Source organism: Macaca mulatta, chromosome 2 (assembly GCF_049350105.2).
Source record: "Macaca mulatta isolate MMU2019108-1 chromosome 2, T2T-MMU8v2.0, whole genome shotgun sequence".
In the NCBI taxonomy this organism is placed as follows: Eukaryota; Metazoa; Chordata; class Mammalia; order Primates; family Cercopithecidae; genus Macaca; species Macaca mulatta.
In genome coordinates, this window is record NC_133407.1 from 147,855,240 (window position 1) to 147,879,815 (window position 24,576).

A 24,576-nucleotide genomic window follows, 5' to 3' on the forward strand; every position below is an offset into this window, starting at 1 on the left:
AGGGAGCCTCAAGGTGCTAAGGACTGAGCAGATAAGGACTCGGTGATAAGGACTAGGCTTATTGAGTGAATGAATGAATGAATGAACAAAATACCCAGACTTGTAGTCTCCTCTGCATCCTTCCTAGCCCCAGAGAGAGATAAGCCTTTTCTCTAAAGCAAGTGATGGGTGGCCTTTAGCATTTATCTCCACCATCATTACACCTGTAGGACCCCCTGAACAGACCACCACCACCTCCCTTACAGAACTTCAAGAAGAAAAAAAGCGGAGCTTACTGGAAAATCCTTTCTCTGCATTATTTGTTCCTCAGTGACTGTGGTAATGACCCTGGGGCTGAGGGAGGAGGGGGACTGTAGACTTGTATTACCAGACATGGTAACTAGAAAGTGCTCAAAAGAAATCCCTAGCAATGAAGCATGAATTTGGGACACATAGTGCCGCCAGCAGCTGGGTGGCTGGAGTGAACTGTTTGCAAAGAGGACTGTGATCATTACTGGCATGGCTGCAGGCATGGCCCTTCGCATTGTGACTCTGCAAGGGGAGGGGGGCTTGCTTTTCTAACCCAGAACTCTGGGCTTGGCTGTGTAACTTGCTTTGGCCAATGGGATATTAGCAAATATGACACAAGTAGAAGCTTGAAAAGTGCTTGCACATTGGGGTTTGCTCACTTTGGACTCTTTTTCTTTTTTTAATTGACCAGAAAACTGCAACCACATGAGTGGCCCCAATTGAACCCTGCCCAAATTGCTGACCCACAGAATTATGAGCACAGAAAATGGTGGTTGTTCTAAGTCACTGAGTTTTGAGGTAGTTTGTTATGCAGCAACTGATAACTGATACAAAGGCTTTAAGTAAGTCACTTCCCTATGCCTCCATTTCTTTATCTGTAAAAATGTAAGAGTGTTAATTAAATAATATATATACAATACCTAATACAGAGTGAGATGCATCATAAGCACTCATGAAGTGGTTACAGATGTTAGGGTCATCCCTGTTTGGCAACAAAGAGAAGGAAAGTCAACGAGGTTAATTGACTTGGCCGAGTTGGTAAGTGGTACAGCAGGAATTCAAACCCAGGTCTGTCTGTGATCAGTGTGCACTGCTGTGATCCTACGATGCCTTCCCTGTTGAGAACTCCCTCTCTCTTCCTCTCATTCCCTCTGCTTCTTTAATTCCTACCCATCCAAAGGCACCAAGCTCAAAGCTCACCCTGGAACACAGTAGCCCACTTTTCTGAATCTTTTTTCTTCTTGTTCTCCCTCCCTTCCTCCCTCCTCTTCTCAATCCATCTCTCACACATGTGCATCTCCCTCAACTAATACACACCCATCTCCTCCTATGTGTGTGCATGGCTGGCCAGGGGCTCTGGGCACACTGTGGGGAACAAGGTCCAGCCCCACAGAGCTCATGGGCAAGTTACACAGCCAAGCCCAGAGGTACCTCCCCTGTGAGCCCATGTGTCCAGCACATACTAGGCTCTGACTTGTGTTGTATCAACAGTTCACACACTACTCTTTTTTAAAATTATTATTATTATACTTTAATTTCTAGGGTACATGTGCATAACATGCAGGTTTGTTACATAGGTATACATGTGCCATGTTGGTTTACTACACCCATCAACTCATCATTTACATTAGGTATTTCTCCTAATGCTATCCTTCTCCCAGTCCCCCACCCCGACAGGCCCCGGTGGATCACACACTACTCTTATCTCTCTGCCCAGATTCCAAACTCCTTAGGAGTAAGACCAGTTTCTTTCATGTTTTTCATCCCTCCCTCCTCCCTCCTTTGCTTCAACGAGCACACTGGAAGCACCAAGGATGTACAAGACTCTGACAGAGGCAGACTCTGAAATGTTCACGATCCCCCACTGTGCCCTACTGCAGCTCTGGGCCCACAGCATGTGGACCCAAATGCGTGAATTTAACTGAGTTTCTGAGTAACTACTGAAGACTCTGTGTGTAGTCAACAAATGATCTTCACGGGGGGTGTGCTGGCACCATGAGGATCCCACTCTTCCACGTGCAGCCAAAGGAGAATGCTGGGGACCCTTCCTCCTCCACTAGCTCCTGGTGACCCTCACCAGGCTGCTGTGGAAATGGCAAGGCATGGCTCATCCTGCTGGGGCCTCAGCCATCCTGCCTGGCCTGTGTCTCCAATACCAGCGGCATTTCCGTCCAGCCATCCTGCCCTGCAGCCAGCACAGGGAGGTGTGCATGGAGCACCTGCTGGATTCAGGCCACTGTGCTGGGCACTGGGACCTCGAAGGACACAGAGAGATGACACTGTCCTCCTGATCTCTGACCACCACCTGGCCTTGTCCAGTCTACAAACCACAGAAAGATGACCAGTCCCGTTTGTCACAGGTGAAACCGACAAGTGAAGGGACTTGCTCAAGGCCACACAGTTGGGTTCAAATGGAGCCTTTGGGCCTTTCAAGCAGTGTTTCTCAGCCAAGACCTGACTCCCGGGGAGTTCACACTCCAACATGTTGGAAGACGGGATATAGACAATAAAGATACAAGAGATTTTGGTACATCTGCCATAGGAACTTGAAGCCGAGAGGTAACAACATTCTGAAGGTGGTGGGGTTTGGTCTGAGTTTGAAAAATGAGCGTGACACTAACAGGTAGGTATAGACAGCAGGGACTGCAGAGGAAAAGCAGCAGAGGGGGAAGGTATTTGGTGTAAATAGAGGGCACCAAGAAGAGGAGCCCTGCTGGAGGTCACAGCAAAAGTTAGAGACCTAGGTGGGGATGACTGGGGGGTCCCAGGACACTGGGGCTAAGTTGTTTTGACATTGTGGAGGAAAGTGACCCAAAGTGGAGCCTGAGGAACATAAAAAGGACTTAGACTGGGGAGCACCTGGTCTAGCCAAATTCGCTGCAGAATTCTAAGCAGGACAATCCCATTCAGTTACCAGGCTTGCATTATTTATCACCACCCTTCCCCCCACCGTGAGTATGTACAACAGCCTACTTCACAGCCATCAAGGAGGAGCCAATGATGGTGATGATGATGATAGTGATGCTCAGAACTTCTGATACAGAATGCTCTTCTTTTCTCTTTGTTCTGAGCATGCATCGCATATAGGATCTCCTTTAATTCTCACAAGGATGTGCACTAAGCAGGTACTAGTATTTCTACTTAACATCTGGATTTGAACCCAGATCTCCGGCTTCAGAATCTGTGCCTTAACCCAACAGGCTGTTCTGCCCCCCAGTGACCAGCTGATGCAAAGCAATATGTATTCTCAAGCAGCAATTCTTCCTTTACCCTAAGAATGACCCAAGTAAAAACTATCTACAGCTCAAGTTTTGCTCCTTAATTTGGAATCACAGAATTAAAAGTTTCAACTTTTACCTAAGAACTCTCACCCCTGTTTTACTGATTGGGAGACTGAGACCCAGGAAAAATAATGCCTTGCCTAGAGTTCCGTAGCATGCTGGGATCTGAGGCAGGCTTTCTGACCTGAGGTCCAGGCCCTCCCACAAAGGCTCTCAGTGCCTCTGAAGAATTTACCACCTGCTGGCCACACAGGATATAAACATAGAAAGATAATAAAACTGAACAGAAGGGGCTTCTCACAGCCTGCTGTTCTTTCTCCTCATACCAGGGATTTCAAATTCAATTTTAGCAGCAGATTCTCCCCAACACACAAACACACTTTTCATGAAATGCTATATAGGGCACCTATCTATTTAAAACATAACCATTCTCCACTGTTCTGATTGGGGTAGGGTTGAGGGGCCTGGAGTCTACCTGCTGGGTCTACCCACCCCACTCCCCACACCTCTCCATGGAGTCCCCACACTCCTCTCGAGGAAGCCGTAGGCTCCCCAGAGCACAGTCTGAAAGTCCCTGCATCATCGCTTCATGTGTTTGTGTCCCCATTCACTCACCTTCTTGGATTCTAAAACTCATCTCAAGCACAGTTAGATACTGACTCCAAACAGGTAACAAGGTCAGCTGTGGACCACACTGTGATGTTCTGAAATTATGCCTTGGAGATGGCAAGGCAGGCTCACCCCATAGCCTCACGTGATCCTCGGAGCCGTGCTCCATTTTGCAGATGCAAATACTGAGACCCAGACAAACTGCCCACCTGCCTATGGTCCCGCAGCCGGTAAGGAAGGGCCTCCACTGGAGCCTGTGCTGCCTGACTTCAAAACCTACATCCCTGCCTTCAGGAGCCTTCACACTCACACTCCCATGGCCTTGACTTTGTGCCCTCTGTTCTTGCAGGTAACACATCCACAGCTGCAGGTCGCTTGAATCTCTTGTGAACTTTGACAAACCAGACAAGCCCAGGCCCTACCCCAGATGTACAGAATCAGAAGCTGAGGCTGTGAGTCATTACATCCTGACATGATGACCCACTGTCACTCAGCATAAAACACAGCAAAAAAGGCCCGGGGTCATTCCAGACCTCTGTTTTGCCTCCCTCCAGCTCTGGTGATGAAGACAGAAGACCCAATCCCAAAACAGCAGTGAGCCTGGGCAGAACTTACTGTATAGAGCTCGTTGGTCACCTTCAGGAGCTCCTCGTGCATCTGCAGGCCAATCTCCTTGCTCTGGAATATGGAAGAACAAATGTCAGCAGGGGAGAAGTTTGCTGGCTACATTTACCAATCTCTTTTCAAAATGGAAAGGTCAGGAATGTTTCGGGTGGGGTTGGAAGGGGTACATAAATCAGCATAAATTTCATTGATCTACATGTAAATTCCTCAATTTATGTCCACGAAACAAACCCATAGAGAGAGGTTCATTGCACATGGGATTCCCTGGTCCTATGAGTTGGGGAACCCTACACATCACTTCCCTACCACAGTGACTCCCAGTGACAGCAGCATACTAAAGATGTGAGGAAGCCCCACAGAATTTTTCTTTAATTCTATGTGTCCTAAGCTGGTATAACCGGAGTCTGAGCTTCTTGTACAATCCTCATGAATGGCTAGAGAGTAGGGTTCCATAGAACACACTTTGAGAAACAATGATGTGGCATCCCAATTCCTCTTGAGAGTAAACGATAATTCTCAAGTCCTCCAGGAAACATCTCAGGTCCTCCAGAACATGAGTCTCCAGCCTTCAGGCCACAGATCAGTCCGTGGCCCATTAAGAACCAGGCCGCACAGCAGGAGGTGAGTAGAGGCCAAGAGAGCATTTCCACCTGAGCTCCACCTCCTGTCAGATCAGTGGTGGCATTAGATTCTCATAGGTCCTTGAACCCGGTTGTGAACCGCGCATGTGAGGGATCTAGGTTGCACGCTCCTTATGAAAATCTAATGCAGGATGCTCTCTCTCTGTCTCCCATCACCCCCAGATGAAACCATGTAGTTGCAGGAAAACAAGCTCAGGGCTCAAACTGATTCTACATTACAGTGAGTTGCATAATTATTTCATTATATATTACAATGCAATAATATAGAAATAAAATACACAATAAATGTAATGTGCTTCAATCATGCCAAACCATTGCCCCACCCTGATTCAAGGAAAAATTGTTTTCCACAAAACTGGTCCCTGGTGCCAAAAAGGTTGGGGACCACTCTCCAGAAGACATTTCCTAAAGGATTGTCTTCTTTGACTGAGAATCAGCAGCTGGCACCCACTTGGACATCGCCTTCTTAGCTTTCCAGGACTGGTTACAACAGATGCCCTAACCTTAGTTTGACTTCAAATTTCAGCTTGGCCCTCACCTGTGCTGGTCCCCTGGTCTGCCTAATCTCGTCTTACCACTGCCTGGATCCTGACACAGTGGCAGGTCCACACTGTCAAGGTGTCTGTTCCAATGAGGGACAGGAGCACTACAGGTTGGCAGAAAGGCCTTGGGGGCACAAGGCAAAAGATCTAGCATCTCATTTCCACTGTTTTACCAGCTGGCTGTGTAGCCTTGGAGAATCACTTCCCCTTTTGAGCCTTAGCTACCTCACCTACAAATAAAAAGCTTAAACTAAAACAATACTCTCCAAAGCATGGTCTGAAGATCGCTGCTATATGCTATGCTAAAAAAGGGGGGCAGGAGCTTCTAAGACTACATGCATTTGGGAAAAAAGCTAGTTGAACAAAGGTAGACAAGTTTTCTTAATGCAGGACTTCTCAGTGCCTTTAATGTCCTTCCTTGCATGCAGATTTTCTAGGAAGGAGGTGTAGTATGCAGTTTCATTGACCACAGTCCTGTGGTTTTCATGATATTTAAGGACACAATTCAGAATTGGCTTTCATGATATTTAAGGACACAATTCAGAAAACAATGAGAAAATTATCTCTAGGTTCCATGCAACTTGAAAAGTCTAGAATTCTTTGTTATTTTATTTATGATTGTGATTATGATTTTGGTAAATATTCTCTGCTATAATCTGAATGTTTGTGTCCCCCTCAAAATTCCTATTTTGAAATCCTAACTCCCAATGTGATGGTATTAAGAGGTGATGTCTTTGGGAGGTGATTAGGTCATAAGGGTGGAACCCTCAGGAATGGGACTAGTGCCTGATATGGTTTGAACCTCTGTCCCTGCCAAATCTCATGTTGAAATGGAATTCCCAGCATTGGAGGCAGAGCCTGGTGGGAGATGTTTGGATCATGGGGGTCGATCCCTCATGAATGGCTTAGTGCCATCCCCTTGGTGTATTCTGAAGTGTGTGGCACCTGCACCTCCCACTTTCTCTCTGTTGCTCCCACTCCTGCCATATGAAATGCCTGCTCCACCTTCACTTTCTACCGTGATTGGAAGCTTCCTGAGATCTCACCAGGAACAGATGCCTGTGCTATGCTTCCTGTACAGACTGCAGAACTGTAAGCCAATTAAACTTCTTTTCTTTACAAATTACCCAGCCTCAGGTATTCCTTTACAGCAATGTAAGAACAGTTATAAATAAAATGTCTTTAAAGAGACCCAAGAGAGCTACCTTGCCCCTTCCACCATGTGAAGACACAGCAAGAGGTTGCCCTCTATGAACCAGGAAGCAATCTCTCACCAGACATCAAATCTGTCAGTGCCTTGCTCTTAGATTTCCCAGGCTCTAGCACTGTCAGAAATACATCTCTGTTGTTTATAAGTCACCCAGTATATGGTATTTCATTATAGCCACCTAAAAGTACCAAGATACTCTTCCTGTTTGCCCAGACCATCATGTTAAGTTTCTGTATTGAAAATGGGAGCCATGATCTCGGCTCCCTGAGCAGCTGCAGCCTCCTGCTCTCCCTCCCAGCTCCTTCAGCCTCATAGCTGGACCAGCTGCTGATGGGCAAAGACCAGTCTTCCTCCCACCCTTGCAGAGGTGAGAAGCCTCTGAACCCAGCAGTAGCTCATGAAGGCTTAGTATCAGAATGATGCCTTCTCAGGCTCCTTCTCCTCACCTCCCACAGCCCTTTCTCTCAGCTTTCAGGCCTGGCTTGCCAAGAATCACCTTTCTGAAGGTGGTCTCTGCTTATGCCAGACCCCTTAACAGACAGCAGAAACCTCGGAGGCAATTCCAGAGACCTGTTTAGACCTCCCTCCAGCTTTGAGAGGTAAAGAAAGGTGACCCAGTGCAAAACTGCAGTAGAGGGTGTGCAGAACCTTCTGTGCAGAGCTCACTGGGGGCCTTCAACAGTGTCCTGTGATTTCTATGGGCCTTCAACAGTGTCCTGTGGGCTCTATGAACCCAATTAGCTATCCCCATTTCCTATTCTCCATGATTCTCTCAAGTGAACAATCAGTGCCTCAGCTTCCCCTGTGGCTCCTCCCCCTGATGTTTCCCCATCACTGCTGACTCCAGATTCTCTGACACTCTCCAGTGGCCTCCTCGTGGTCCTCAAACTCCCCAACACCTTTGATACCCAAGACCCTATTTCTTATGTGTTTATTTTTATGATCTAACTTTTTACATAGGTAATAAAGGCACATGGTTAAAGAAATTCTAACAGCCAGCAGGTAAAATGGAAAGAATAGGTCTCCCAAGCTCCTCCTTGTCTAGAGGCAACTGTTATGAAAAATTTCTTCTGATACTTTCCAGAAATAATCTATGAATAAACAAGCATACATTTGCATATCATATGTTCTCTCTTAACACAAATGGGAGCATATCATACACCCTTTGCATCTTGCTTTTTTCACTGAACGATACCTCTGACAGCTTTTTCCATCACGTAGCTCTTATATCCCCTTTTTTGCACAGCTGCTTGGGATTCCACATACCGGAAACGTCATAATTAATTTAGCCAGCTCTTTAAGGGATGGATATTTACATTGCCTCTAGTATCGTATTATCTCAAACATTGATGCAGTGAACATCCTTGTGTGCTGTCACTGTGCATATGGGCAGGACCCCATCCTAGAGGCAGTTCTGCTGGGAAGAGTCCTGTCTTCAGAATTCCCTCCAGCCTTCCCTTCTTGGTCCCTGCTGCAGCTGGCTCCCTCACATGCTCCTGACTTCAGCTCCCACTTCTTGGTTACCAGAAGCCATGTCATAATCTCCCAGGCCTTTCTCCTGGGCTCTGTCCTGCCCAGGAGACCTTCAGCCCAAGCTCAAAGACCTGTATCCTTAGCTGCTGCAAAACAGTATGGTCTAGATGTCCCCTCATCCCCTCAAACTCAAATTATCCAAAGATGAACTATTCCCCCATCCCTTCGATTTTGGTCAATGGGATAGTATCTTCCTGGGCTTGTCACTGGATACCTAGGAATTCTATTTGATACTTTTTTTAATTCCTCCTTCTCAATCCAATCTGTTACTGGGTCCTGCCTGCAAACTGCCCAATTATTTGTTCTGAATAGCAGGCAAGCTGGCCTTCCCCACTTCCCAGTATCCATTCTTGCCCTTCCTACTTCCTAAGAGAGCCATGAATTTGCCCAGGAATTCATTCCTCCAGGAGAGTTCTTCAAGGGAAGCTGGAGGCTATCTCAACTCAAGATGGTGGATTCTGGTATGTGTTATTAGTCCAAAGGTGAGTATGTGACTTAACTGGATGGAAGAGAAAGACTTCTATGGTCAAATGAAAAGTTTTAGCTTTTCTACTGAGTGCTGGCGAGAGAAGGAAGGAAGGAAGGAGGGAGGGAGGGAGGGAGGGAGGCAGGGAGGGAGGGAGGGAAAGAAAGGAAGGAAGGAAGGAAGGAAGGAAGGAAAGGAAGGAGGGAGGGAGGGAGGGAAGGAAGGAAGGAAGGAAGGAAGGAAGGAAGGAAGGAAGGAAGGAAGGAAGGAAGGAAGGAAGGAAGGAAGGGGAAATGCATGTAGCCCAGTTGCTACCAGCAGGCATCTTAGAACCAAAAGAGGAAGCAGACTTAGGAGTAATGACCTTCTGGACAATTGATTGGACTGAAAACCCAGAGCCAGCCTCACAGTGAATTTCCACTTCTGTAGCTTTATTGATCAAGTCACTTTCAGCTGGGGTTTTCTGTTACTTGCAGCCAAAAGCATCCTAAGGGATTCAGTCCTATTTTCCACCACCAGTTCCCATAGCAAGCACATCATCACTGTAGATCCAGATCACTTTGTTAAGAGGCACCTCTTACCAAAATCCTTAGCTCTTGTCTCTTTGAGCTCTTGTTCTGCAGGCCTGTGCCAGTGAAATTTCCTGGAAATGGACTTATCCTATTCCTCCAAAGCCTCCTCATCGTCTATAGAATCAAGCCCCAGCTCCTTAGCTTGACTTCTGAGTCAAGCTAACTCTACATGACTAGCACAGGCCTGTTGGGTAGCAGAGGGGATGACTTTGGGGGCCACAGAGACCTGGTTTGGAGGCAGGGCTTTTAGTCGTTCAACTTCTTGGCATCTTAGCTTTCCTGACTGTAAAATGAGCACCTTGTTATGTCTTCTCTGCACTTGTAAATGATCTTGTTTGTTTACTTGTTCATTCATTTATCATTTGTTTTCCCTGCTTCTATGTCAGCCCCATAAGGGCAAAGAGACTTTCTCTCTGGCAATGAATGCTCAGATTTTCCATCTGCTGGGAGTGCTGCAGGCAGACAGCCCTCAGCTGAGAGCACCCTACAGGGATGGCCTCAGAGGACAAAATGGCACCAGTATACACCTCCTTCTGAGTGTGGCCCTTACCCAAAGACTGACCACTGTGGGGCATCGAGGTCAGCCTCTTCCTGTCTCAACTCAGACAGCTCTGAGGAGTCATTCCATCTTCAGAACTCCCTGCTTCTACACTGTTGGTGGGAGTGTAAATTAGTTCAACCATTGTGGAAGATAGTGTGGCGATTCCTCAAAGATCTAAAGTGAGAAGTACCATTCAACCCAGCAATCCCATTGCTGTGTATATACCCAAAGGAATATAAATCATTCTGTTATAAAGACACATGCATGTGTATGTTCATTGTAGCACTATTCACAATAGCAAAGATATGGAATCAACCCAAATACCCATCAATGATAGATTAGAAAAAGAAAATATGGTACAATATACACCATGGAATACTATGCAGCCATAAAAAAGAATGAGATAATGTCCTTCACAATATGGATGAAGCTGGAAGCCATTATCCTTAGCAAACTAACACAGTAAAAGAAAACCAAATACCACACGTTCTTATTTATAAGTGGGAGCTAAATAACGAGAACACATTGACACATAGAAGAGAACAACACACACTGGGGCCTATCAGAGGATGGATGGTGGGAGGAGGGAGAGGATTAGGAAATATAACTAATGGATACAAGGCTAAATACCTAGGTGATAAAATAATTGGTATAACAAACCCCCATGACACACGTTTACCTATGTAACAAATCTGTACATCCTGTACACGTACTCCTGAACTGAAAACAAAAGTTTTAAAAAAGCTCCCCACCGGGCTAGCTAGGACTTCTAGTAAGGCAGCCTGCATCACAGCTCGACCTCACCTTGCTGCCTCACCTGCCTTCCCAAGTGGCTCATCCTGAGAACACTCCTTCATCATTCTCCTAGAAGCTAAATTCAGATGTCCCAGGGTCTGCTTCCTGGGGGACCCAATCTGCAGTATCTTATTCCTCTATTCCTGCATTTCTGCAATGCAACAGAGCCTGCCACATGGTACATGCTCATTAAATATGTTTGCTTGGCCAGGCATGGTGGCTCACACCTGTAATCCCAGCACTTTGAGAGACTGAGGCAGGCAGATGACCTGAGCCCAGGATTCGAGACCAGCCTGGGCAACATGGTGAAACCCCATCTCTACCATACAAAAAATTAGCCAGGTGTTGTGGCACACACCTGTGTTCCCAGCTACTAGGGAGGCTGAGGTGGGAGGATCGTTTAAGCCCGGTAGGTAGAGATTGCAGTGAGCTGAGGTCATGCCACTGCACTCCAGCCTGGGTGACAGAATGAGATTCTGTTTCAAAAAAAAAAAACCCATACATATGTGTGTGTATATATGTATGTGTATATGTGTGTATATTTATGTATATGTGTGTACATATATATACACAAATATACCCACATATATACATATACATATATGAATACATATTATATGTATGTGTATATTATACATATATACACATATACATATATGTATATTACATATGCTATACATATGTAATATACATATACATATAAAATACATATTATATGTATATGCATATATATGTGTGTGTATATATACGTGTTTGCTGAATGAATCTATGAATGAAGGAAGTGACAGTTCCTCTAAGACTTAGTTTCCTTATCTGTAAAAGTGAGATGATGTCATGGGTCTCATGGAGTCCCTATGAGCATGAAAAGAGATAACACACATGGCAGCACCTAGCACCATATGGGGCACAGATGAAGTCCCGGGGAAATAGCAGTACAGGCTGAATCAACACCCACGAGATGCCAAGGACAAGGCTAGGAAGTTGCCCAGAGAAGGGAATATAGAATCGAATTTTTTAGCAACTCTTCCCTTAAGAATCTCCCAGTTTGCTGGGGTAGAGTCAAGAACACAATTCTAAGGCAGGAAGCGGAAAGGGCCATACAAGAGTTAATGATGATGTGATGTGAGATAAAGTGATGAAGAGGATTGAGGGGATACTTCCAGAGCCTTCTTAGCTTGCATGAATGGCCAGAGACAGCCTTCTAGGCAGGGGGCACGGAGATTGGGGATGGTGAAAAGACTGGTTCATGAAGAGAGAAGATCGGCAACAGGTGAGCAGGAGATAAGCCTGAGACAGAGGTTGGGTCAGATCACAGAGGTGGATAGAGTGCAAGCTTCCTTCAGAGCAGGACTGGGAGCCACTGGGGGTTGTTGAGCAGAAGTTTAAGATGACCAGGGCTATGCTTCAGGAAGGTGAAGACACCAGTGATTGGAGGGTGCGTTGAATGGGAAGAGCTGGAGATCGGGTTCTTGTGTCTCTTCCCCAGGACTATAAGCCGCCAGAGGGAACCTGCCGAGGCCTCTCTGCTCACCAACTCCCCAGCATCAAGCCCTGGGCTGGCCACAGAGTAAATATTCAATTGCACAGGACTCAAAGGCATTCTTTCTATTTTTGGCTGGGGTTGATTGGGAAGGGAAATATTCTCAACTATGGTTCCAGAAACTACTGAATGAGGAACTCAAATGAAACTTTTCACCATAAGAGGAAGCCCAGACCCTGTGATCTCCAGCAGACACCACACCCAGCCCTTAGGAACCCAAGTGATCATGTATTCGCTCTCACTGCCCACATTTTCCACATTACTTTCCTGCCTGCAGGGGTCGGGGTGGCAGGCTGCTTCCTTCATGCACAGGGAGTATGTGGACAGTGGAAAACAGTGACATGGGGCCAAGGAGGGCTCAGCCGTGGTAGCTGTGCCTCCCCCAGGTTGATGGAGCACAGCCCTGTCTTTCATGCTCAAATAAGCCAGTAAAATGAGGCTGACCAACCTCAAGGGCCAGTCACCATGAGTGTAGGGAACCCCAACCCTGCCTAGTTCATTTGCCTCTTTGCCCGTAGCTAAAGCCAGTTCAGCTCCCTTAGGGCCAGGCATTCCCTGTCCTGTGTATAGGAGGATGTTTAGGAGCATCCCTGGCCTCCACCCGTGAGATGCCAGTAGCATTCCCTACCCCCAACCCCCAGTGTGACAACCAAAATTACCTCCAGACATTGCCAAATGTTCCCTGGGGGATAAAACTCCCCCTCTCCTAGCTGATTGAGAAATAGTGCCTTAGACCAAGGCTTCCAAGTGGCAGCTTCTCTGGCTGCAGACATGTTTTGTTTGGCCATTCAGTGCTTTCAGAACATCTGGATGCTTTCCCAGTGTTGAAAACTCAGGAAATTTCCTGCATGAGTCCTGATTTTCAGTGTCTCTGGTAATGCTAGAAGATCCAGCAATGCCAAGCCCCTGTTTCAAGTATGGTGGCCCCTTCGGTCCGAGTTTGTGCTACTGCTGGTCCAGGTGACCACAGTGCCCAGCTTCTCCCTCCACCCAGCCATGTCCTCCGTATAGCCCACAGAGGTATTTGAGTTTATGACCAGACACTAGTGGGGCCTCTCAGGAAAGGGGTGGCCTCTTGTCCCTCTGCGGTCCATGTTTCACTAGCTTTGATTCCATTTACATGGTGTTTATTGACTACCCAGTATATACCAGCCTAAACTACGCACTAATGACAAAAAGCTGAATGAGACACGGTCCCTCCTCTTAAGCACTGTTTTATCAACAGCAGTTACCATTTATGGAGCGCTTCCCATTTGTTTTGTTTTGTTTTGTTTTTTAAAAAATGCATTTTTCCTTTTTTTTCTTTCTTTTTTTTTTTTTAAAGACAGGGTCTCACTGTCACCCAGGCTGGAGTAGAGTGGTGCAAACATAGCTCATTGCAGCCTCGACCTCCTGGGCTCAAGTGATCCTCCCACCACAGCCTCGCGAGTAGCTAGAACCACAGGCACATGCCATCATGCCTGGCTAATATTTTTAATTTTGTAGAGATAGAGTCTCACCATGTTGCCTAGGTTGGTCTCGAACTCCTGGCTGGGCTCAAGTGATTGGCCTGCTTCAACCTCCCAAGGTGCCGGGATTACAGGCATAAGCCACAGCGCCTGACTCCATTTGTTGAATACTATCCAATGTCACTCCCATGCATTATCTAATTTAAATATTTACAGGAACTGCTATAATTATTCCCACTTGACAGATAAGCAGGGTGGGGGGGCTGGAGGTTCAGAAGGGCTGAGCAACTTCTCCAGGGTTGCACAGCTAGAAAGCCGCAGAGACAAGATTCAGCTTTTTGACTGGTCTGACTCCAAAGTTGGCACTCATAGCAACTTACTATGATCTACTTCCTTAGGACTTAGTTCAAGATGCAGACCCACAGTGAAAAAAAGTCATCACAAGGCTGTAATGGAGATGAGTCCAGACCACAAGGAAAATACAAAGGGGGCCCTGCCCTCCAGACATCACCTACCTGGCCAACGCACTTTCTCATCACCTGCGCAGAAATCTGCATCTCTGGGCCTTGCCCCAACTTACAAGCAGATCTCATCCTCTTTAGCCCACCTTCTCTGCTAGGAATAAACCAGCCATGATGGCCATGTCTTGCTTCTCCCTTCCTCCTTCTTCTGCTAACAGAAGATGAGATGTAGGTGGAACAGGCTCCTGTTTGCCTGGCCACACAAGATCATCACGCAGGGGTAGGGTCTGACCAGGCTCCAGCTCCTTGCCTTCAGTGATCAGATCAGAGACAAACACGTGTTCCAGGCTAAGCCAATGAAGAATCATCCCTGGGAGCTTTCTCATAACCACAGTCTCAGATCATCTCTCCCCTGGGGTTGCTAAAGGGGTCATCAGGAGTACTGCACTGCCTGCAGTACCAGGCCCACTAGGGCAGACAGCCAGAGCCTTTCAGTACCTAGATCTAGTGGTGCCTAAACAAGATTCACTTCTGTATTTCATCAGTTTACAGGATACCATACATTTTCATTTTTGCTTATTTGAAAGCATACTAAGGTAATCCATGCTTATGTCAGTCTGTAGATACCAAAACGACCACTGAATGAGACGGCCTTCTGAAAACCCTCCACCAAGCATCAGTTTTCAAAGAGTTCCTGCAAAAGGACTAATTTCCCAACAATTAGAGCACATGCTCCCTAAAGACCAGAACCCTGGCTTCGGAGAATGTCCCACAATGCCGATTACGAACACCTACATACAAAAAGCGCTCTGTAAATGCCTGCGGATAAGCTCATCATTGTGCAGGAGCAGTAGGAAACTAGAGAGGAGTAAAGGATGGTCACCTCTGACCCTTATTTCTTTGAAAAAAAATCAAGCAAATATTAATTCACGTCAAGATGAAATCAGCTGACAAAGTTCTTGACACACACAGCTCTGAATTAAATCAATTCCTTTGCCATGAAAATCTTGCCCTGTATGATTTGATTTTGGTTTCAATGCAGGGATCATCATGCTTTTTAGGAAAAACTCTCAAAAACCTCATAGTAGGTCCTAGGACTTTATGAGTTACATTCGAAAAGCTCTATTTCTTTTGTTGTTGTTGTTTTGAGATGGAGTCTTGCTTTGAGACCCAGGCTGGAGTGCAGTGGTGCAATCTCAGCTCACTGCAACCTCCATCTCTCGGGTTCAAGGGATTCTCCTGCCTCAGCCTCCCAAGTAGCTGGGATTACCGGTATGTACCACCAGGCCCAGCTAATTTTTGTCTTTTTAGTAGAGACGGGTTTTCACCATGTTGGCCAGGCTGGTCTTGAACTCCTGACCTCAGGTGATCCACCTGCCTCAGCATCCCAAAGTGCTGGGATTACAGGCATCAGCCACCACACCTGGCCTAAAAAACTCTGTTTTTAAAGGGCATGTGTCTATCTCCCTCAAACTAACTCAAAGATGGGTCATTTCCAGAGCTAATGTCACTCTCTATGTCTAAAATATAATACCATCTTAAAATGTTGGGTTTTAAGAACAACACCTCACACACACACATACACACACACATACCCCTTTCATTTCTCCCAATGAGACCATCCTAAACAATCTTTTAGAAAATTGTAATGCAGGAGTAAGACAGGTGGCCTTTGTTAACTCTCAGTTATCTGTGTTGGGCCGCTCTTCTCCTGTCTCATCAAACGCTACTTCAGCCAGCCCCTGTCTCTGTTTTCTCACTCTTTGCTTGAGTAGATGTTCTCATGTTGGGTTACTCTTAGGGACATTTCATGATTTTCCTAATTCTGGGATTCAAAAACAACAACAGGAAACAAACACAATTCAACAACAACAACAACAAAATCCTTTGTCTCTTTCAGTCCTAGATGCCGACAGATCCTACCCACTGCTTCTCCACACTCTGGCTTGTTTTCTCATCAAATCACAAAACTTGAGACCCACAGATGTTCCCTATTTAAATACATGATATATGTAAGCACGGGCCATCTCCCAAAGCGATTGTGTTTTTATTTCCAAAGCAAAGGTTTAAAAGGCGTGTCTCAGAGGATCAGGCTTCTCCAGCCTGTGCTGGAAGGTCAGCCCCCAAACACAGCAGCTCCAACAGCTAATGGCTCACTCCCATTCCTAGCCAGGGCTTTGGTTGCCAGTAACCGGGCCATCGGCTCTCCATCCGGGTGCGAACCTCTGCTTTCAAACATTCTCCTTAGCCGGGTTCCTGCCCACCCTCTATCCTAATCCTTTTATTCTTTCCCTCTGCCTCCCATTTTCTTCCTTTCCCTGCTCCTGGACTCCTCCCTATTCTCCTTCCCTTCCCACACTAATTTATGCCTCCTGTTGCTGAACTCCAAATGTTGTCATCTACTCATTTTTTAAGAATGCAGATTCGAGTCCTTAGCTCTTCCTACTGTTGCCAGGGCTGGGATATCAGACTGCAAAGAAGCAGGAAGGCCCTGGAACCACTTGGACATTCTTGGCAGTGGTGAGCCCCACTCATGCACACCCAGGAGCCCAGGCATGCACGGAGGCAGTGAGTCTAGCACTGTGGCCAGCATTTCCTTTCCCTGCAATTACTCCCAGCCTTGCTTTGGGACCCTGTTTATGCTGAAAGCTTCACTTTCAGAACTGCTTTACATAACAGGCCTGAGGAAGTCCAAGGATACCTTGGAATGGTTATGAAAAGTGATCTGACATGGTCATGGTAGAAGTTTCTGGATCTCTACTGATAATACTAAATATTATTAATAATGGTAATACTTATTAATAATAATTCTTAGTATAATTACTACTAATGTACTTATAATACATACCATTGTGGATAATAACAATAATAGTTATTGTTCCTTGATCTCTTGGCATGTGCCAGGCACAATGCTAACTGCTTTATGAGACAATACCTCATGTAAGCCTAAGATCAGCCCTTTATGCGAGGCACAATTGTTGAATCTATTTTGAAGATTAGAACACAGACGCTCAGGAAGGGTGAGTAATTTGCCCAAGGCCATAGAGCTAGTGAATGTGATATTCTCAACCGAGTTGCCTCCATTCGGAAAGTTAGCACTCTAAGCACCTTTAAGGTCTTCTTTCCCTAAACTTATAAAAATAATTATAAAACATGAATACTCTTCTGCCTTAGTATAGAAAACATATTGATATTTACACAGCTCTGCTTTAGATCATCATAAATGTCAGAAAACATACAGTGCCCTGTGCCATCTTGCAGAATCTCCTGTCATCTGTTACTCAATCCTGCCCCACCCTGGCTTCCAAGCCGAGGTAGCTGGGGATGGTGTGGAAAGTTGGGCTGAATCTCTGTGGGCCCAGAACATACTCACATACTCAGGAGTAATCTTTCTTGATTGTGTTCCTGACGTCGATGTTTTATATTTTATATATATATATATATATATATATATATATATATATATATATATAATCTCTCTCTCTCTCTCTCTCTAAGAGTCACTCACAGATCAGGAGCTATGGTTGAGGGTAAGATGAAAGCCTGCATACATGTCATGGGAAGTGACAGGGCTGTCTTCCTGAAAAGCCAGTATCTATGAAAACCTGAAGCTGCTCAGTTTTGAGCTGCTTCCTCCCACTCTACTTATCTTCAAGATGACTATGGATGTTGTTAGGTTTATTTGTTGGTTTCAAAGCATTATTGATCACTTATTACCGTTGAATCACTGACTTGAGACATCACTTTAACCTCCTTGTCATTTTATAACCTGATCTTCTGTTTCACTTGAATTATTTGTGGACAGGATGTAAATGAGGATTGCATTGGCATTTCAAAAATGTCTCTATGTATGTATTCACCCATCTATCCACCTCTCCACCCATTTGCCTATTCACCCATATCACCCATATACTCACCCACTGATCCATTTATCCATCCACCCATCTATCTATCAACCTACCCATGCATTCATCCATCCTTTCTTTTAACCATCCGTCTACCCATCAACCCACTCATCCACTCATCCATTCATTCATTCATCCATCCATCCATCCATCAACCCACTCATCCATTCATCCATTTTTCCTTTCCTTCCTTCCTTCGCATTCCTGTATCAATCTCCCTGATCCAGGCCCCATTATCTTTCACAAGTGTATATATACAAGTGTATATGTATAATAACGTGCACCGTCCATCCAAAATCTCTTTTCAAAGCCATTAAACATACCGTATCAAATTAATCATCCTTCAACTTGTCTCTGATCATTTCACCCCTCTATTCAAGAACCTTCAGTGGATCTCTAATGTCTAGAAAATAAACCCCAGCTTCTCACTCTGACACCCAAAGGCGTCCTCGACCTGTCTCCAACCTCACTTTCCTTATTTTTATCTTTAATTTCAGTCTTCCAACATCTAAAATATGCAGAAAAGGAGAGGGAACAATAACAAACACCCAGGAACACACCACTCAAATTAGATAACAACATTTTGCTATTTCTGCTTCAAAATTATTTTTAGGAAGCAAAATGTTATAGATACACTGGAAATGTTCTTGGTCTCCTTCCTTGCTCCCTCTTTCCTCAATTACAATTCTGAGACTGCTGCGTATTCTTACACATTCTACATTTGCATAGCTTTATTTCAGCCAGGTGTCTAACCATATGAACCATATAAAGTATTCATCTGTGTTCCAAATTTTATAAAAACATCATACTGTACCTTACTTTTTTCACCCAACATTAAGTTTTCAAGTTTTATTCACATTGATACTTGCAGATCTAGCTCATCTTCACTATTGTATAAGATTCCATGATGCAACTACCCACAGCCTATTTAACCATTTCCCTAATGATGGACATTTAGGTTATTTCTGTTTCTCTATTGGAAACACCACTGCAGCAAACATTCTCATACAGTTTTGTGTGTGTGCAGATATGCTAGAATATCTTTGGGTTATATTTAGAAGTAAAATTGTCGGGTCAAAAGGTCTGTACCCCTTCCTGCCCTGTTACTAGATACTGCCTGATTATTCTCTCAAGGAGCTGGACTTATTTACATGTTTACTGGGAATGTATGAGGGTCCTGAGGCTCCACATTCTTGCCAGCACTTAGGATTGTTTTACCTACCAACTGGGAGTCAGATTGTATCTCATTTTGTTTTCTTTTACCTTTTCCTGATTACCAGTAATTATGAGCATCTTTTCTTATATCACTGACCATTTAAGTTTCACTTTTTAATTTTTTTTTAGGCAGAGTCTTGCTCAGTTGCCCAGGCTGGAGTGCAGTAGTATAATCATAGCTCACTGCAGCCTCGACCTCCTGGGCTCAGGAGATCCTCCCACCTCAGCCTCCTGAGTAGCTGAGACCACAAGCACACACCACCACACTTGGCTAATTTTACAAAAATTATTATTTGTAGAGTCGGGGTCTCCCTATATTGCCCAGGCTCGTGTTCAACTCCTGGCCTCAAGTAATCCTCCCACCTCAGCCCCTGAAGTGCTGAGATTACAGGTGTGAGTCACTTACAACTATGTTTCTACTGGGTTGTTTTTCCTTTTCTTATTAATTTGTAAGAGCTGATTTTATATTCTGGGTATTAACTTTTTATTGATTCTGTGTATGCCAAATATCTTCTCCTTGTCTTGGCCATATTTTCTATTTATTTATTGTTGTATGGAAGATTTTTTTATTTTTATATAATGAAATTAATCAATATTTTATTTTACGGTTGTGCTTTTTAATGCTTTCTTTAAGCAGCCTTTTCCCATACCAAGGTTTTAAATATTAAATGTAATCTACATTGTCTTTCAAAAGTCTTGAAGTGTTGCTTTTTACCTTTAGCACCTTAAGCTTTCCAGAATATATTTCTGTAAACTAAGGTAAAGGCCTTATATTTTTCCACATGAGGAATGTATATGTATATGTATGTATAAAATCAGCTCTTACAAATAATAAGAAAAGGACAAACAATCAGTTGAATCAGCCCCATGTACTAAGTAGTCATCCTTTTCCCTCTGATCCGTAATGCACCACTGTCGTTGACCGAGTTTCCATATATGGAGGGCTCTGTTTCTGGGCTCTTTTCAGTCCAATTGATCAGTTGGTCTAGCCCTGCTCTAGTAATGTCTGACTATCACTCCAGAGGAAGACTTGATAGCTGATAAGGCCCATGCTCCAACAAATACCAAAAAACACATAACCTTGCGAGGTGCGGTGGCTCGTGCCTGTAATCCCAGCACTTTGGGAGGCTGAGATGGGAGGATTGCTTGAGGCCAGCAGTTCAAAAACAGCCTGGGCAACAAAGTGAGACCCTGTCTCTACAAAAACTGGAAAAAAAAATTGCAGGGTGTGGTGGCATACCCCTGTAGTCCCAGCTACTCAGGAGGCTAAGGCAAGAGGATTTCTTGAGCCCAGGAGTTCGAGGCTGCAGTGAGTTATGATCACACCACTGCACTCCAGCCTGGGCAACAGAGTGAAACCCATCTCAAAAAATAAACAAACAAAACAAAACACAAAAAACAAAAATAAATTTCTATTGTCTTAATTTTCTTATGATCCAATAAATTTAGAAACTAAAAATAAGAAGCCTTTAAAAACAAAACCTTTGAAATTTTTTTAAAACCCAAACCTAATTCTGAATAATTTGTAGTCAAAGAAATTATAATGAAAATTATGAAATATTTATATATGAATGACAATGACAGCATCACTTATCAAAACTTCTGTGATACAGCTAATTTGTAGCCGCAATGGCATCAGTTTTCAATTATTCTTGTTTTCTAATGTATACATTTAAATGACATTTTCTAATTGGATGTAGCTGGCACACAGAAGCATTATTAACTTTTGTATATTAATCTTTAAGCAGCCATCTTGCTGAATTATCTTCAGCAGCAAGCGTGACTTGCTGTTGGCTTTGATAATACCTTTTATCAGGCGGAGTTCCTATTTATTCCTAATTTGCTAAGAGTTTTTGTCTTAAATGATAAAAAATCAGAAGCATGCCTTTTAAGAGTCAAGGGTGTCACTTCCCTCCACACTGTACTGGATGAAGGTCCTAGCCAAGACAATAAGGCAAGAAAAAGAAATTAGAGGTTATAAAAGGAGAGACAAGACTACCATCATTTAGAACTAATTGGCCGGGCGCGGCGGCTCAAGCCTGTAATCCCAGCACTTTGGGAGGCCAAGACGGGTGGATCACGAGGTCAGAAGATCGAGACCATCCTGGTTAACACGGTGAAACCTCGTCTCTACTAAAAAAAATACAAAAAACTAGCCGGGCGAGGTGGCGGGCGCCTGTAGTCCCAGCTACTCGGGAGGCTGAGGCAGGAGAATGGCGTAAACCCGGGAGGCGGAGCTTGCAGTGAGCTGAGATCCGGCCACTGCACTCCAGCCTGGGCGACAGAGCAAGACTCCGTCTCAAAAAAAAAAAAAAAAAAAAAAAAAAAGAACTAATTAGTGAGTGGTTCCTGAGCATATTTTCTTATTTCTGACCCTTTGTTTAACCTGTATGCCCTGAAAAAATCTTCCTTCATCCCATCTCCAATCTCATTCTCATTAAATTTCTTCTCAAAGTCCAAATAATCATCCCAATAATAGCTAATATATATTATAATCAATTATGTATAATAGATTATTATATATTATATATTATATATTTTTTACATTATTTTATATATAAATATATATTATGTATTATATAAATATATAATATATTTTAGATATATTAGATATAAATTATATATTTTATATATATATTAGAGACAGGGTCTCTCTCTGTTGCCCAGGCTGGAGTACAGTGGTACTATCTTGGCTCGCTGCAGCCCCAAACTCCCAGGCTTAAGCAATCCTCCAGCCTTAAGCAATCCTCCAGCCTCAGCCTCGCAAGTAGCTTGGACTACAGGCATGAACCATCACACCTGACTAATTTTTAATTTTTCTGTAGAGATGGGGTATTGCTATGTTGCCCAAGTTGGTTTCAAACTCCTGGTCTCAAGCAATCCTCCCACCTCGGCCTCCCAAAGCTCTGGGGTTACAGATATAAGCCACCATGCCTGGCCTAATAGCTATAATATTATTTATAGATTGTTTATTGTGTACCGGGTAGACATTTTACATAATTTTTTAGTCCTTACAACAACCTTTTGATGGAGGCTATTATTAGCTCCACTTTGAAAGTGACAAAACTGAGAGAGTTTAAGGGATTAGGCAGAGCTCACACAGCAGGAAAGTGGCAAGACAGAGATGAAATCAGAGTCCGGCCCCAGCCTTGGCCACTGCACTAGACTACCCACCTCTTCATGATCCAGGACCCAGATTTTCCTCCCACTGGCTTCTGCTTTGGTGTGGATTCCGTCTCCCACTTTCCCTAAATCCTGCACATCTGCTGTGGGCGCTGTGACACACCACTCAGATCCCCTTCAGGCCTGGGGAACCTATTCCCCAGCTGCAGGAAAGTGCTGCCAATGGACACCCTCAGGTGTCAGCCACTTTGGAACTGCCTTGGTTGCACAGGCATCATCTGCCCAAGCCCACAACCTCTTTTAGAGGGAACCCACATCCAATGACTACCCAACATGAGGGTTTAAAGGCTCAGCCTCCTCGCTGTAGCTCAGGACAACTCTGAAGGGCCCGCTTCAAATGCTGCTTCCCCCACCTCTAACCTTCCCGATCCCAGGTTAGAAGTTCTCCTCCCTCTGAACAAACTTCTGTGGCAATAACCATCCCTTTCTGCTGTATCTGAATGAGTTACCGCTTCACACCTGTCTCTGCTTTCAGACTGCACTGGAAGCTCCTTGAGGGAGAGGAGGGCATTGTGTCTGAGTCGTTTATCTATCTACTTTAGTTTTTTTTAATTAATGTTTTTGAGATATGGTCTCACTCTGTCACCCAGTGCAATAGAGTGATCACAGCTCACAGCAGCTTCAACTTCCTGGGCTTAAATGATCCTCCTGCCTCAACTTCCTGAGTAGCTGGGACCACAGGCACATGTCACCATGCCTGGCTAATTTATTTTTTGTAGAGACAGGGTGTCTCTGTTTTTGGTCTCAAACACCTGAGCTCAAGCAATCCTCCCCCTCAACCTCCCAAAGTGCTGGGATCACAGGTGTGAGCCACTGCACCTGGCTCTATCTTCTTTGGCACCTGCCTTTACCACTGAGTATGAACTCTGGGGTTGGACACATCTGGATCTGAGTATGGACTCTGGGGTTGGACACACCCTAACCTCACCTTTCTTGGCATCAGTTTCCTCATCTGTAAAATGGGATAATGGCAGCATCTTCCTCTTAGGTTTGAAGAGTTAAATGTGTATAGAATGCTTAGCCCAGAGCCTGGCACACTGCAGGCATTTGCTCACTGTTTGTTATCTATAATTATTGTTTACCTACTGTCATGCTAGTGCTAATATATGTTTATTAAATGAGTTGGGAGTGCCTGATGATGACCGGCTTAGCAGGCTCTACTGGCAGAGTGACCGTTCGCGACTTCATCTCCCTGGGAGACGGTGGAGATTGGCTGAAGGCGCCTCATCCCTTGGCAGCGTGCCCACTCTGCTCTCTCCCTCTCCTTCCCCATGCAGGCCTCATAGCTGGACCCTCCAGCATGCACACCCTCACTCTACTCTCTCATGCAACCAAAAAATAAAATATAAACTTGGCTTTGAATCCAAGGCCACTGGTGCTTTTGATCTCAGTTACAAAGCAAGGCAATTATGGAACACAAAAAGCCCTGATTTATTTATGAAATGCGATGGACATCTTCGAGGCGGGAACGAGAAAACTCACTCAAGACCAACTCACTCAAGACCAAGTCCTTGTTGCCACACAGTGAATGGCTGCTTTCAAACACAAGCCCCCCACGTGGCCTCTCTTCTCTGCAAAGAGTCTTTCCTCATTAGTGCTTCCTTCTAACACCACAGCTTCCAACCATCAAATTCACATCACGGCTGGGGCAAGTAATTAGATTCCGCAGGCATCAGAGCATAGAATAATGGATGGCTATTGTTAAGGAAGCTGAAGAAAACAGAATGAGACTGGAAATGGAATGGGCTTCAATACCCAGTTTCAGAAACGGTTAGTGGGGAGAAGGAGAGCAAGTGGGATGCGGACTGACCCTCCCACCTGGTGCAGCACATGGGGTAGTGGCTTTAGTCCTGGAGCTGGAGGTGAAAACCCGAGTTTGGAGCCAGACTCTGCATTTGCCAAACACGAACCTCAGTTTCCTCATCTGTGAAACAAGGAGGTTGGACTAGGACTCATTCTCTATGTATGGTCCCCAGACCAGAAGCATCAGTATCACCTGGG

At 44.8% G+C, this 24,576-nt stretch overlaps 1 protein-coding gene across 3 annotated transcripts in view; it reads right to left on the minus strand.

Annotated features, from left to right (window-relative positions):
* The window catches only part of SRGAP3 (SLIT-ROBO Rho GTPase activating protein 3), a 269,429-nt gene that overhangs the window by 91,609 nt on the left and 153,244 nt on the right, over positions 1–24,576 (minus strand). For all 3 annotated transcript variants that reach the window (XM_015130346.3, XM_077993349.1, XM_015130344.3), the window contains exon 4: positions 4,515–4,577. In XM_015130346.3, coding sequence (XP_014985832.2) covers positions 4,515–4,577 — 63 coding nt within the window. The remainder of the gene's footprint in view (positions 1–4,514; positions 4,578–24,576) is intronic.